At 27.3% G+C, this 12,608-nt stretch overlaps 1 protein-coding gene across 1 annotated transcript; it reads right to left on the reverse strand.

Annotated features, from left to right (window-relative positions):
- Positions 1–2,528: 2,528 nt before the first annotated feature.
- LOC114128812 (nuclear RNA export factor 1-like) lies at positions 2,529–8,187 on the reverse strand. The gene is made up of 14 exons (XM_050209806.1): positions 8,037–8,187; positions 6,602–6,833; positions 6,422–6,518; positions 6,277–6,357; positions 6,038–6,142; positions 5,815–5,971; positions 5,537–5,736; positions 5,368–5,474; positions 5,269–5,305; positions 4,288–4,538; positions 4,017–4,200; positions 3,761–3,937; positions 3,159–3,694; positions 2,529–2,942 (listed from the first exon to the last, which is right to left on the reverse strand). Exons 1-14 carry the CDS (start codon positions 8,092–8,094, stop codon positions 2,849–2,851), a joined length of 2,316 nt encoding a protein of 771 aa, XP_050065763.1. The 5' UTR covers positions 8,095–8,187; the 3' UTR covers positions 2,529–2,848.
- Positions 8,188–12,608: the final 4,421 nt, after the last annotated feature.

Genomic DNA, 12,608 nt, shown 5'->3' on the forward strand with positions numbered 1-12,608 from the left:
TTGTTGGAGTTTAAATGGAACAGGAAAAAGGAAAATTTAAATGATTTAGATGAAATTGATAATAAAATTGATGAAGACATTATCAATAGAATGACATTGTTAAATAGCTCAAATAAAACAATGATCGAGGCAAAAGAAAATATTTTATATTATATTACAGGGTATATTGTTAAAAAGATTTGTAAAATCATAGACTGCAATTCCTGCATAACATCACTGACAGAAAATATAAATGAACATGATTATAGTTTACCATTCCGACACAAACAGTTTGTTCTCCAAAAAAATCAAGGTGGTTTAGTCATAACATCTAATTGTGTTTATAGAATAATTAAAGAATCTGAAATTAGTTTCTTGTATCATACAAACCATCTGTCAAATATTAATATTAAAAATTTGGACAAAAAAATTATTAGTCATGTTGTTAATAAATTTGTTTTAGACCATTCTATACTTAAAAATTTAAATTGTGAAAATGTTGAAATTTTAGAAAGACCACATAAACTAGTTTTAATAACATTGCTTGTAAAAAAAATTTTTAAGTGTTCGTTTACATTCTTATGGCAAACAGTTTTCATCAGACTTATTAAACCCTGTGAGCAAACGCCAAAAATAACAAAAACTTTTCTTTTTATAATCAATAATTATATGTTCACTTACTCTACGTTTTTTTGCTAAGTGTATAAATTCGTTGTTTTTTTAAATAATAATAATGTCATGTAACTACCTTTTTTTAATACACAACTAAGTTTGTTTAATAATATATTTATAATAATGTTGTATGTGCCTACCTACTTATATTTGTATTACCTACTGTTTACTAATTGTTATTTTTGTTAATAATATAAGTAATTATAATAAGGTAGTACCTGTAATTTATATCCTAGTATTTTTGACAATGTTTCCTTATTTCATATTTCATAATTCATAAAACATTATAATTTAGTTATATCCCAAATTTATGTAGATTAGTATAAATACATACTGCATAGGTTAATTAACAGTTTTGTCTAATACTATAAAACAGAGAACTGAAAAAGTGAGAAATAATAAAATATAGGTAAGTACTAAGTAATACAATGATATAAATAAATTTCTATAATATAATAATATGTATTATACTGATAAAAGTCTAATATTGATAACGTTTGTTTACCGAGTTGTATTCTTTGCAAATGGCGTCGGTTTCAATTATTTTGCGGCGGTGTATACGAAGACGGCTATCTAGTATTAGTATATATCAGCTGTGGTATAGACAAACCGTCATTATTCTTGGTTTTATTATTTTTTTTATTTCTATAAAGATTTATCCACGTACCAGTAGTATCACTATACGCACTTTTCGTTAAAAAAAGATATGAACATTTTAAATATTTATTTAAAAAACAATATTTAAATTATTATTTACGATAAATTAAATATGTTAAAGATCTAGTTATTCTATTATCAAGCGATTAAACTTTTAAAAATCATTTAAATATAATGTATGATTAAATTCTCCGTTTGGCTTGCACACCACAACTGCTGGTAATGCAATAATCCAAATTGCTTAAAAGTGCTATATTTCTCTCTAGTTAGATACTATTTTAGAATATGGCACGATAATTATTTGGAACTATCATCAAATTAGCTTAAAAAATAAAATTTAACCTATTTATAACAGGCTTTTACTTGTGTACTATCTAATAAAACGAAAAAAACTGAAACATCTGTTGAATAACTACCAGACCATTTTAATATCTAAGTCATTTGAAAATAGAAAAAAAATTAATGATGTGCTTTGGCTCTACAAATTACTCAATTCTCAAATTGACTGCCTAGAACTACTGAGTCAAATAACTTTAAAAGTCCTTAGTTATTTTAACTCGAGTAACTCAAACATTCTTCACAATTACCTACCACTAAAATCATTATCTTCATCATTTTGCTCCGATTAATAGAATGTTAACTATTGGATATTCATTAAAAAAACTTAGATTTTTTTTAAATGATAATTCAATCAGGTTACAATTTGTATTCAAATATGAAATCTAATCATAATAATTTAGTTTTATTATCTTTTATTTATCTATAAATGTTTAGCTATCATATTTTCTATTGGTTAAATAACTTGAACTTTTACATATATATATTTTTGTTTTGTAACTCTATTAAACCCATTATGGGCGTTAATTATTATTAAATAAATAAATATTATATTTTTGGAGAATTATCGTAAAGGTGTATATTACAATAAAAATGGATTTAATGTTTATTTATAATAGTAAAGTATTTATACATAAACAAAATAAAAACATTTCTGAATTAATAATGCTAGGTATGCAAAAATAAAATATATTATTCAAAGAAATATGAGAAATTTAAAATAACCCTGCGCGACGACGGCCTATCTCGTAGTTCGCATAATATTTTAAAAATGTTTGGTTCACACCCAATGATTTACAGACAACTCTAAATAATATTTCCGATTTTTTTTTCATCCTAAATGTATTTATGTCATGTGCTTCGTGTATATAAAAGAATCAACATTTAATAAGATGTTCAGTTTTATTATTTTCAGTGCCCTTTAGCTGTGATTTTTGATATCTCCGGAGTAGCCCCAGATACAAACAACTATTATAACTACTATATTATAATATTATATAATGTCATTATATTATTTATGAAACTCGACGGAAAAAATCAAAAAAAAAACAAAAAAAAAATTGTTATGATAAAAAAATATGGTTTTGGTTGTTCCACAAAATAGTAAATATACATTTTTTTTTTTTATTTTATTAAAATTATTGACAATATGGAAAAATAAATCGAAAAAATTGAAAGATTTATTTATATCAAACTATGTTTACTAATGTATGAAAGCAGCAGGAGGAATATTAGGTTTCAGTTCTGAAAAACATGCAGCAGCTTTAGCATAATCCCATCCATTTTCTTCTAAACACCTGTTAAAAATAATTTAACAATTAGAAAATAAAAATAAAATCTTACTTACAAGCATAAACAATTTAAAAAAAAATGTCTAGGTTAATTTTATAATATATTGTTATCAAATTGTAAAATATCATATGAAGAAATTTCCCAAACCACAACTAACAAATAACAATACATCAACATTTAATATTGCAATTAAAAAATTGTAAATACAGGTAATAACTTACTTTTTAGCCCATTCATTATTCATTCCAGACTCATTTGAAAAACTCTTAACCATAGTCATCTTATCAGGATTTGCATTAACATCACTGGTCAAATTTACAGGTCTTTCATTAGATAATTGATTTACAGGGAAGGAGGCAGGAGTTGAAGGTGATATTGTGTTAAACATATTAAATGAGGCAGTTGGCTGCTGTTGTGAGTCTGGTTGGAAATTTACAGTAGCAACAGGTGCCATTTGTTGGATCTGTGGAGTAGATGTCGACATACCCCCTTGATAGGGTGATGGCTGCTGTGGATTCATAGGAGCAGTCATTGAGGGAGGCTGATATGATGAAAATGTGGATTGCTGATAAGATGGTGGTGGGTAGCTGGGTGTGGGTTGCTGCTGGCTGGATGAAGATGACGATGATTCCATGCCAGTCATTTCATCTGTATCCTCCATAAACATAGTTACATTTTGGTTGTTGTTACCATTAGAATTATTTCTTTTTGATGAAATTGGTTTTGGTTTAAAAACATGGAACCGTTTTGAAGACTCCTGAAATGTAAAATGTTTGTATTATAGCAAATACTTACAAATTCATATAAATACAAATTCACTTACTAATAATAACTCATCGGTGACTATTGTTACAAAAAACATATCGCTAATTATACTCCAACCACTTCCAACAGATACTATACAGAATGTTCTACAGAATGAACGGTATACATGCCTATGGTTGGTTTCTTTAAAGTCTTCAGCAAATACACCATTCAGTACAATCTGAATCATTGCAGCCTAGAAAAAATAATTATAAAAATATTATAATACTTATTAATATTACTATTAAAAATAATTAAAATAACAAGATACCCACATTTGCCAATGGAACATCAACTATAAATGAGCCAAGATCATGCTTGGATTTAGGTAACTTGTCAAGAAAGTTAATTATATTTTCTTTGCCTTTGTGTAAATAACGACCTCTTTCTTGTTTGTTTCTATCATTTTTTAAAAAATTTCTACTTTCAGGCAAATATTGTGATAAACTACCTTTGACACTAAAATTAAACACAATTAAAATTATTTAACTATTTAATAGTATGTTTATAAATAAATATTAAATGTTTAATAAATAATATACCAACTTTTTCAATAGAAAATTGCTGGATAATGTAAATGTGGCATTTTCATGGTAAGCTTCTGAAACCATTTGCCTGGACACTTGATTATCGAAACGTTCATAGTATTGAGTGAGAAAAGATTCAACTAAACTCATCACAGGATTTGGTAGTTCAGGGTTATGGCCTTCTGGTATTGGGTAACAATTACCCAAGTGAATTGGCATTTTAAATTTGGTTCCAATGGTACTGTATCGAGATGGCAGTTCTGAATTATCCTAAAAACAATTAAATAGCATTGACCTACATCCTAAATATCAATGTAACTTAATAAATGTAAAAAAATTAAAAATTTTCATCATAAAATATTTTTTTATCTTGTGAAATACTACAATCACTTTTGCTGGTTAGGAAATCAAAAAACTTATGATGTCAGCGCACTATTTGTTTTCTCTCTCTGGCCCACAAGCAACATAGACAAAACGCATTTACGCAGAATCATTTTTTCTATGATTTTAAGTAATTTTAAAATAAAAACACATATTATAAAAAAGATAGAGAATATTTTTCAGGGAATGACATATCAATTTGTCAAAATATGGTCTCAAAATAACTAAAACATTGTTAAAATGTATAACATTATTTTGTTTATTTTTAAAGTCAAATAACATAAACTTGGTTCTCCTAAATGAAAATTTAGTATGCTGTATCCAGTGACGTATTTAGGGAGGCCGGGGTGCTTGAGCCATGGCGGTTAATTTTGGAGAGCATTTTGACACAAAACAGTACCTAGGTAAATTCAGTGATAAAACAAAATAATGGCACTCAGATAACCTGGAGAGCAAAATTCCTAAATACGTCTCTGGTTGTATCATTGTATGTACGTAAGACAAGACAACACATTTATGACAAAATTATATATTAAATTTATAATAAAAATATCAATCTTGTGGTTCCTCGCCAACATTTAACGTACAAATGAAATAAGATTAAATAGTTAATACTTACCAACTTAATCAGCATAGGAAAAAATTGTTGTAAGTTCCTAAAACACGTATAATATAAATACATGTTAAGTGGTGTTAAAACATTCAAAAGCATACATACCATTTGTACTGCTCTTTGTCTACTGTATCACACAGAGGATTTCCTTGCAAGTTCAGCACTTCAATATTAAAACCAGAAAGACACTTTAACTCTTTTAAATCAGAAAACTGAAATAAAAATTATTTTAGTATATTTTATCAATAAAAGTGAAAAATATAGAACACATTACTTTATTCCCAGCCAAATCCAACACTTTCAGTTCAGGAAACAATCTACGTATCCATACAAGACCTTCCCCTAAATAAATATGATTATTTTCAAGACTTAAGCCATACAAATCATGTTTGGTGTGTTGAGCAACTATATTCAGTGCTGCTAAAAGAACTGCTGGTCGATTTAATGGTACAAACAGTTGGTTGTCGGTAAATACTATAACAAAAATTTATATGTTTTCTTTATTCCTTTTGTGACTATTATTAAATTAATATAAAATAATGTTTTACATACATGGACAAGTATGAAAACGTGACAAATCCAAACTCTTGGTACTAGGATTGTAACTGGTCGCCATTGCTTCTATCATTTTCTCTCTTACTTCATTGGATACTGGTGTGAATGATATAGGACCACGTGGAGGCAAATATGGTAACACCTTTATAATTAACTAAATACAAAATTTTTTGTTAAAAAAACATTTTTAAAGCTCTACAACTGAATCATTTCAACTTACTTTTCGATCATCTCTTTGTTTTATCTTATAGCTAGTGTTGTGCAATGCGTTAGCAACCTTATAATCATCAACAAAAAATCTTAATGCATTATCGAAATATTGTTTCTGTAAAATAAATATTGATAATTTTAATATATTCGTGTACTTTAATAGCACTTAGCTTGCTGAAACATTTAACATAAAAATAATAAAAATAAATAAATAAATAAATATATTCTACTAGTATAGAAATAGCATACATTATATGGATATAGTATAACTGGTTTGTTATACGTTTGTATTATTTGTAAAACTTCGTCACTATCTTCAACATTTGGCACCTTAAAAATAAGTTTAATGATAATTTAAATATGTACAATTGATAAATTAAAAATTGGAACTTACAAATACTGAGTACCATCCAGTAATACTTTCTCTTAAAGACTGTAAATTTCTGAAGTTACAATGACCACTTCGTTCAAGATTTCTTTCGGGAAAAGACCTATTGAATAAATTCACATTCACATTCATGGATATATTAAGGGATTTTAGAAGTGGTAATGACTAAAATTTTTGAATATTCACCTTTGACGAGCAATATTTCTTGATGGTCCATTTCGAATAGAAAATTCACCATCCAATTGATCACGAACCAAGTCAGTTTTACTATCCCAACTTTTACGATATTGATTTCCTCCATTGTTGTTTGCTTTGAATGTCACCTTTTTTTTATAACCATGACGATCTGAGTATCTATCAAATCCTCTAGTGCAAGGTCTTGTATTTCGATCATCGTATTCATTATAACGTTCACTACCTACAATTAATAAATCTTATGTTATTGGTGAAAGACAAAAATCAAATCAGATGAATTAATTTTGTGAGGAACAGCATACAATTGATTTGAATTTGAACTTTACCTTATTTGCTTTTATTTTTTTATGAATGAGAATGTTTTTAGTTTATTTAGTCTCAAATCAACTATTTCGCATTAAACATTGAAGTAAAATTGTTCTCCAAGTAAATTGTATTTTTGTTAAAGAACCAATTCAATGTTTCCACAAAAAATATACCTTGTTTATAGTTTGAAATACAAAATATTGAGGAATGGATACTCCTATATTATGTTTTTAAAGTTCTACCATATAAATATGCATCAATTTAGTATTCTAAAATCTATAATTAGTACAAAAATTAGGTAGGTACCTTTGAATAGTACCTACTATAGTATTGCACGTTATTTTGCACTATTCACTACCATCAAACATATTAATATAATTTATACTTAGTTAAACTAAATTTAATAGTTATATTAAATACCTGAACTATTTATATTTTTTAAGGATTATTTTTCTTAAATACTATATAAAATAAAACAATCTGATAAATGATGATTTTACACTATGGTGGGTATTACCAACTGGTATACTTTTTTATTTCATCAAATCATTAAAACAAGAGATTATTACACAAAATTAATATATTTTACCAACATAAAAATAATAAAAAATACCAAATGACTATTTGACACTTGATTAAGGAACAACCACATGTATTGTATTAACTTTAGTAACACTCTAGACTAATGTTTTTATTCTAGTCTATTATAAACACGGAGATTCAATCAAAAGATTGAAAGGATATGCATAATACAAATAATTGTGATATTTTAAATGTAGGTAGAACATATCAATGAAATACGAATAGGTATAATTATTTTTCAGCAAAAAATAAAACCTAACCGTGAGTGTATACACAGTATTTATTTAGAGATTGCTCAGACTAGAGCCCTGCTATAATACAATTTATAAAAACCAAAAAACCGTATTATTAAATACATACATATGATAAGTGCCAAATATATAAATCAAATGAAAACAGAAAGTAGGTACCTACGTTGATAGTAAAAATTTAAGTTGGCCAAATTCTTATTAGATCGTAGTATTCTGCACTCCAACAACTAACCATCTAATTAAGGCCCTTAATATTATAACCGTCAATATTTATAGGATATACTCACGAGAATTGATGTTGTGAAATCTGTTAATGGCATTACGTTCTCGCGATCTACTAGTCATCGTGTTTAGTAAGTCATCTACAGTAATAGTTTAGACTTGTATAGTGTATGGCTGTGTAGTGTGTACGATCAATATGATCGACAAGACGACAAGTAACAATTAAGTACTAACAAGTAACAACCGCCAAAATTAAATGAGTATTGACTGTTGAGTGTATTACTATTTACTTTTACTTTTTATACTATTTATAGAATGAACATGAAATATTAACAAAAAACAAGATTACATCTGGTCACTGAGATAGATAAGAATTTACTGGAGCGCGGACTCGGCCGTAAAAACGAGCAGTCGTGTTTGATGTTACTCCCACCACCGAAGGGCAAAACATTTCATTTTTACATAGGAAAATACGATGAATTTGTAAATAACGATTTACTATCGTTCTTAATCGCTGAGATATTTACTCAAATGCCTATATAATCTCAAGCCTTTTCGTTAGTTTGTAATTTGTGACAATTTTGTATATCTAGTATATTCAATATGGTTGTCTCGTGTTCAGCTTTTGGATGTACTAATAGGCACATTAAAGGTGGAAGTATTCAGTTCCACAAGTAAATATTAACATTTTATACAGTTTTATTTGTGGCCAGGGGCCCGGAGGTTTCTTGAAGCCCCGATGGTTTTATAATTTTATATAATTAAATATTTAATCAATGGGAAGCGGAAAAAATACCCCCCAAAAAAAACCCAAACTACAATCACACCGGAAAAAGCCCAAGAAGAAAATAAAAGTGCTATCATTGTAATCTTATATTTTGAAATATTTTATAAACTGTGGTTGATTGTTGATTATACAATGGATTTACAATTATATAATACATTTTTAATAATAAATAATAATATTTTTTAAATAATTTTATCATATAATTATTAATAGAACATAGGAACAAAATATTAAACATACAAAATATTCTCGTTTGTGGTAACATAATAATAACTAATAATATAATTTATAATACGAGAGATCATAGTCATAATAATTAAATAATATAATAATAGTAATTGTTAATTAAAAAATAATTTTCGATAAGTAGTCTATACAATCATGATATAAAATTCAACAATAACCTGTAGGCTATATCTATACATAAAAAATTAAAATTAACTTAACTGTATAATAATGATAATTAACTATAAAAGCTAAGTTAAAACAATACACAATTTAACTGAATAAGTTATATTATATTAATAAGTTTGATTGAACAAAAATAACTAACAAGTTAAGTTATTATAGGTATATTAATATTTTATAATCTATAGATTTCCACTTAATAATCCTTAATATTAACTTGTTGACCCGACAGAAATTGTCATGTAATTTTATGTTAGATTAAATTGTTTATTAATGTTTATTTATTATTTAACAAGAGCAACTATTTATAAACAAAAATGTCCATTGTAAATCTCAAAATCCCTGCTTGATCACTTTCCATATCGTTATATCTTATATTATAATCATGGTAATACAATAAGGTAATGAATAATTACTACTACATTTAATTTGTTAAAGAATTAAGAAAATAAATTAAGAATTATGAACGAAAATAATCATAACTACACGTATATCATGACAAAATAAATCAAAATGGTTTTTACTTTTTTAGCTTTCAATCAAATAATATTGAAAATTTACTATTTAGTATTTATTAGTTTTCCATAATTAAAACAAAAAACCATTTATTGTTGTCTCCGTCTTACAAGTGGGTAACATAGCAAATTTACGCTCTATAGATCACGTTTAATTCCATTTATATTTTAGAATAATTTATTTATATTTAATGTTTCGAAGATAATATGTAGTTATATTAGATTACAACATTGAACATATTTTGTCATGAGGTCAACAATATAATATTATTATAGGTAAGGTATATTCATTTTAAGGTGACCATACGTCACGTTTTGAACGGGACAGTCCCGTTGTCAAACGTGGAATCTTCGGGACGCTAAAATGTCCCGTTTTTAAAAAGTAGACAAAAAAATAAAATAATGAAAATAAATTTTCGTTGACGAAATATCGTTTTTATTATATCTTATTAATTCTTATGCGTACATAATAGTATAATACATAGTACTTACGAGTATATTATATAAAAATTAAAAATATTCACAGTGACTGGTTTATAAATTTATAATTACACTATCGTTCCAGTACGAATCGATCGTCACCCGTATTCGTATAAAATATATCAGATCTGTATGTATTGTGTGTGTGTTGTGTACGCCGTGCGATCGAACAAATCACGATATAATAATAGATATATACGTTCCGGCAGTCGCTCGATAATTTACTTGGACGTTTATAGTTATATTATGTATTATAAAATAATGAAGAAATTATATAAACAAGAATATTATGTTATACTTAAATATTAAAGATTTTTATTTTCCATCCTTCAGAGTAATCACCGTAGAAAAATAAAACCGATTAAATTATGGTGGATACAAACAAAGTTGTAAAAGGTAAAAAGCCCGCAAAAATAAATGATGTCCCCAACAAAAACATAACAGTTAAAAAAGGCCAAGTTCCAAACTCCCTCCCAAAAAAGTTGGCCTATCAAAGTTGTGAAATCTTCATTGTGGCCAAGTTTTAACTATTTTTTAATTCATAACCTCAATGCACTCCTACAAGAGCAACACTTCTCTGTTAGTTGTATTGTTTAACACTTGGTCAGTTTCTGAATGAATCATAAAACATAATTATCGAATGTGCTCACTTATGAGTTACGAGGGTGATGGGGAGCTACCTATTTATAGACAACTGAAATTTTCAATTTTTCTGAAAATTGTTTTTTATGTGTCGATAAAATCTTTATTAAAATCTCTATCAAAATACTTGAAAATTTAATGCAAAGTTCCTCATAAGTTATTCTTATAGTGATCAAAAAAATTATAAGAATAAATAGGCACAATTTTTTTTATTAGCATTTGAAGTTCAAATATTGACAAAAATTCGTCAAAAGCATGAATATTTGCAAATTATTTTGTAGGTATAATTCATAAAAATGTTTGTATAAGTATCTAATTGTTGAAAGTTTAATACAAGATTTTTCATAAGTTTAGCTTACAATTATTATAAAATAACTTAAATTTTGATGTATTCAGGCCATTAAAATACAAACCACCTTTTTCACCAACCACTGGAAATTATATCCTAGGCTGACAAATCATCTTCGTTCAGAATCGTTTTTCGTATACAATGATAATTATCATTGGATTCAAATTTAACCCTCCTATAATGTATAATAGTGATCCACATGGCACCTAATGTATACAGCAGAGCGGTACCGACTTGCCCGCTTTTTTTTTAGTTAAATACATATAAATATAGAAAAGATAGTAAAAACAAACATTTTCAAGTCAGGTAAAAATATATAAAAAAACAAAATTGTACTCCAAACAAACAAATGCCCGTTCAGCAGAACCATTTGCAACAGGAATTGTTAAGTTTAATCGAATTGCAATTAAAATATTAGGAAATACATCTTTTATTTTTGTTTCCTCAAACCATTCTAATATTTTATGCACATTTGAAGCATCAAATGGTGGTTTACTGAGATCCCAATACTCTCTAAATTGAACAAATTAAAAAATATGAAATAAAAAAATTCGTATAGCCCGTACAGATAATTAAATGTTGATGTGTCTAATATCTATGAGCTATTTAAAATAATAACACAATAAGTATTATTATTAGTTATCATGCATTATTCTGTCAGACAGAATAATCACTATAGTGGCATTTCCCACACGCGCTACAGGGCTCAACAATCTATAAATAGATTATATACAATAAAAACTCGAATAATAAATTATTAACAAAACTATTGATATATGAACCTAACCTATCGCTAATCAAACTCAACCATCGAGAATAGAAATACACACTGTAATATCTGTAATTTCTTTATTCTGTGGGAATAGTGAAATAGTGTATATTCCACAAAAACGTCAAAAACATACTTAATTATTTAATATTATACGATATAACTTTTTTTTAATAATTAATTTAATTTTTTGTGACAATGATATTTAGAATTCTTAATTTTTGTCCGGGGGGCCCCCATAACATGGGGGGCCTCATAACATTGTGGGCCCTGGGGACGCGACCCCTCTGCCCCCCCCCCCTTAGTCCCGGGCCTGGCCCCACTGAAGGTGATCACGGCACTGGTCAATGGTCATAATAATACTTATCAAATACATATTATAAAGACCAGAAGTTAAAAGTAATAAATTCGATATCGTTCGAACCCAAGATAATAATAGTGATAATCATTGTAGTATTGTACCTACTCGCTACTGGGATATACATATCCTGATAGCTAGATAGAGAACTTAGTTATTAAGGTGCACGTACCTTAATAACCATGTACCTTTTATGTATTAAAAATGTAATTATAATTAATTTAACAGTTTTTACTATGTTACGCGTGTGTAAGGCGGACAACACCAAATGCGGGTATAGGGTCCTCTTAATGGACTTATTGGGAAATCATTAATCAACTAAAAATAAA

Source organism: Aphis gossypii, unplaced genomic scaffold, assembly GCF_020184175.1.
Source record: "Aphis gossypii isolate Hap1 unplaced genomic scaffold, ASM2018417v2 Contig00597, whole genome shotgun sequence".
Classification (NCBI taxonomy): domain Eukaryota; kingdom Metazoa; phylum Arthropoda; class Insecta; order Hemiptera; family Aphididae; genus Aphis; species Aphis gossypii.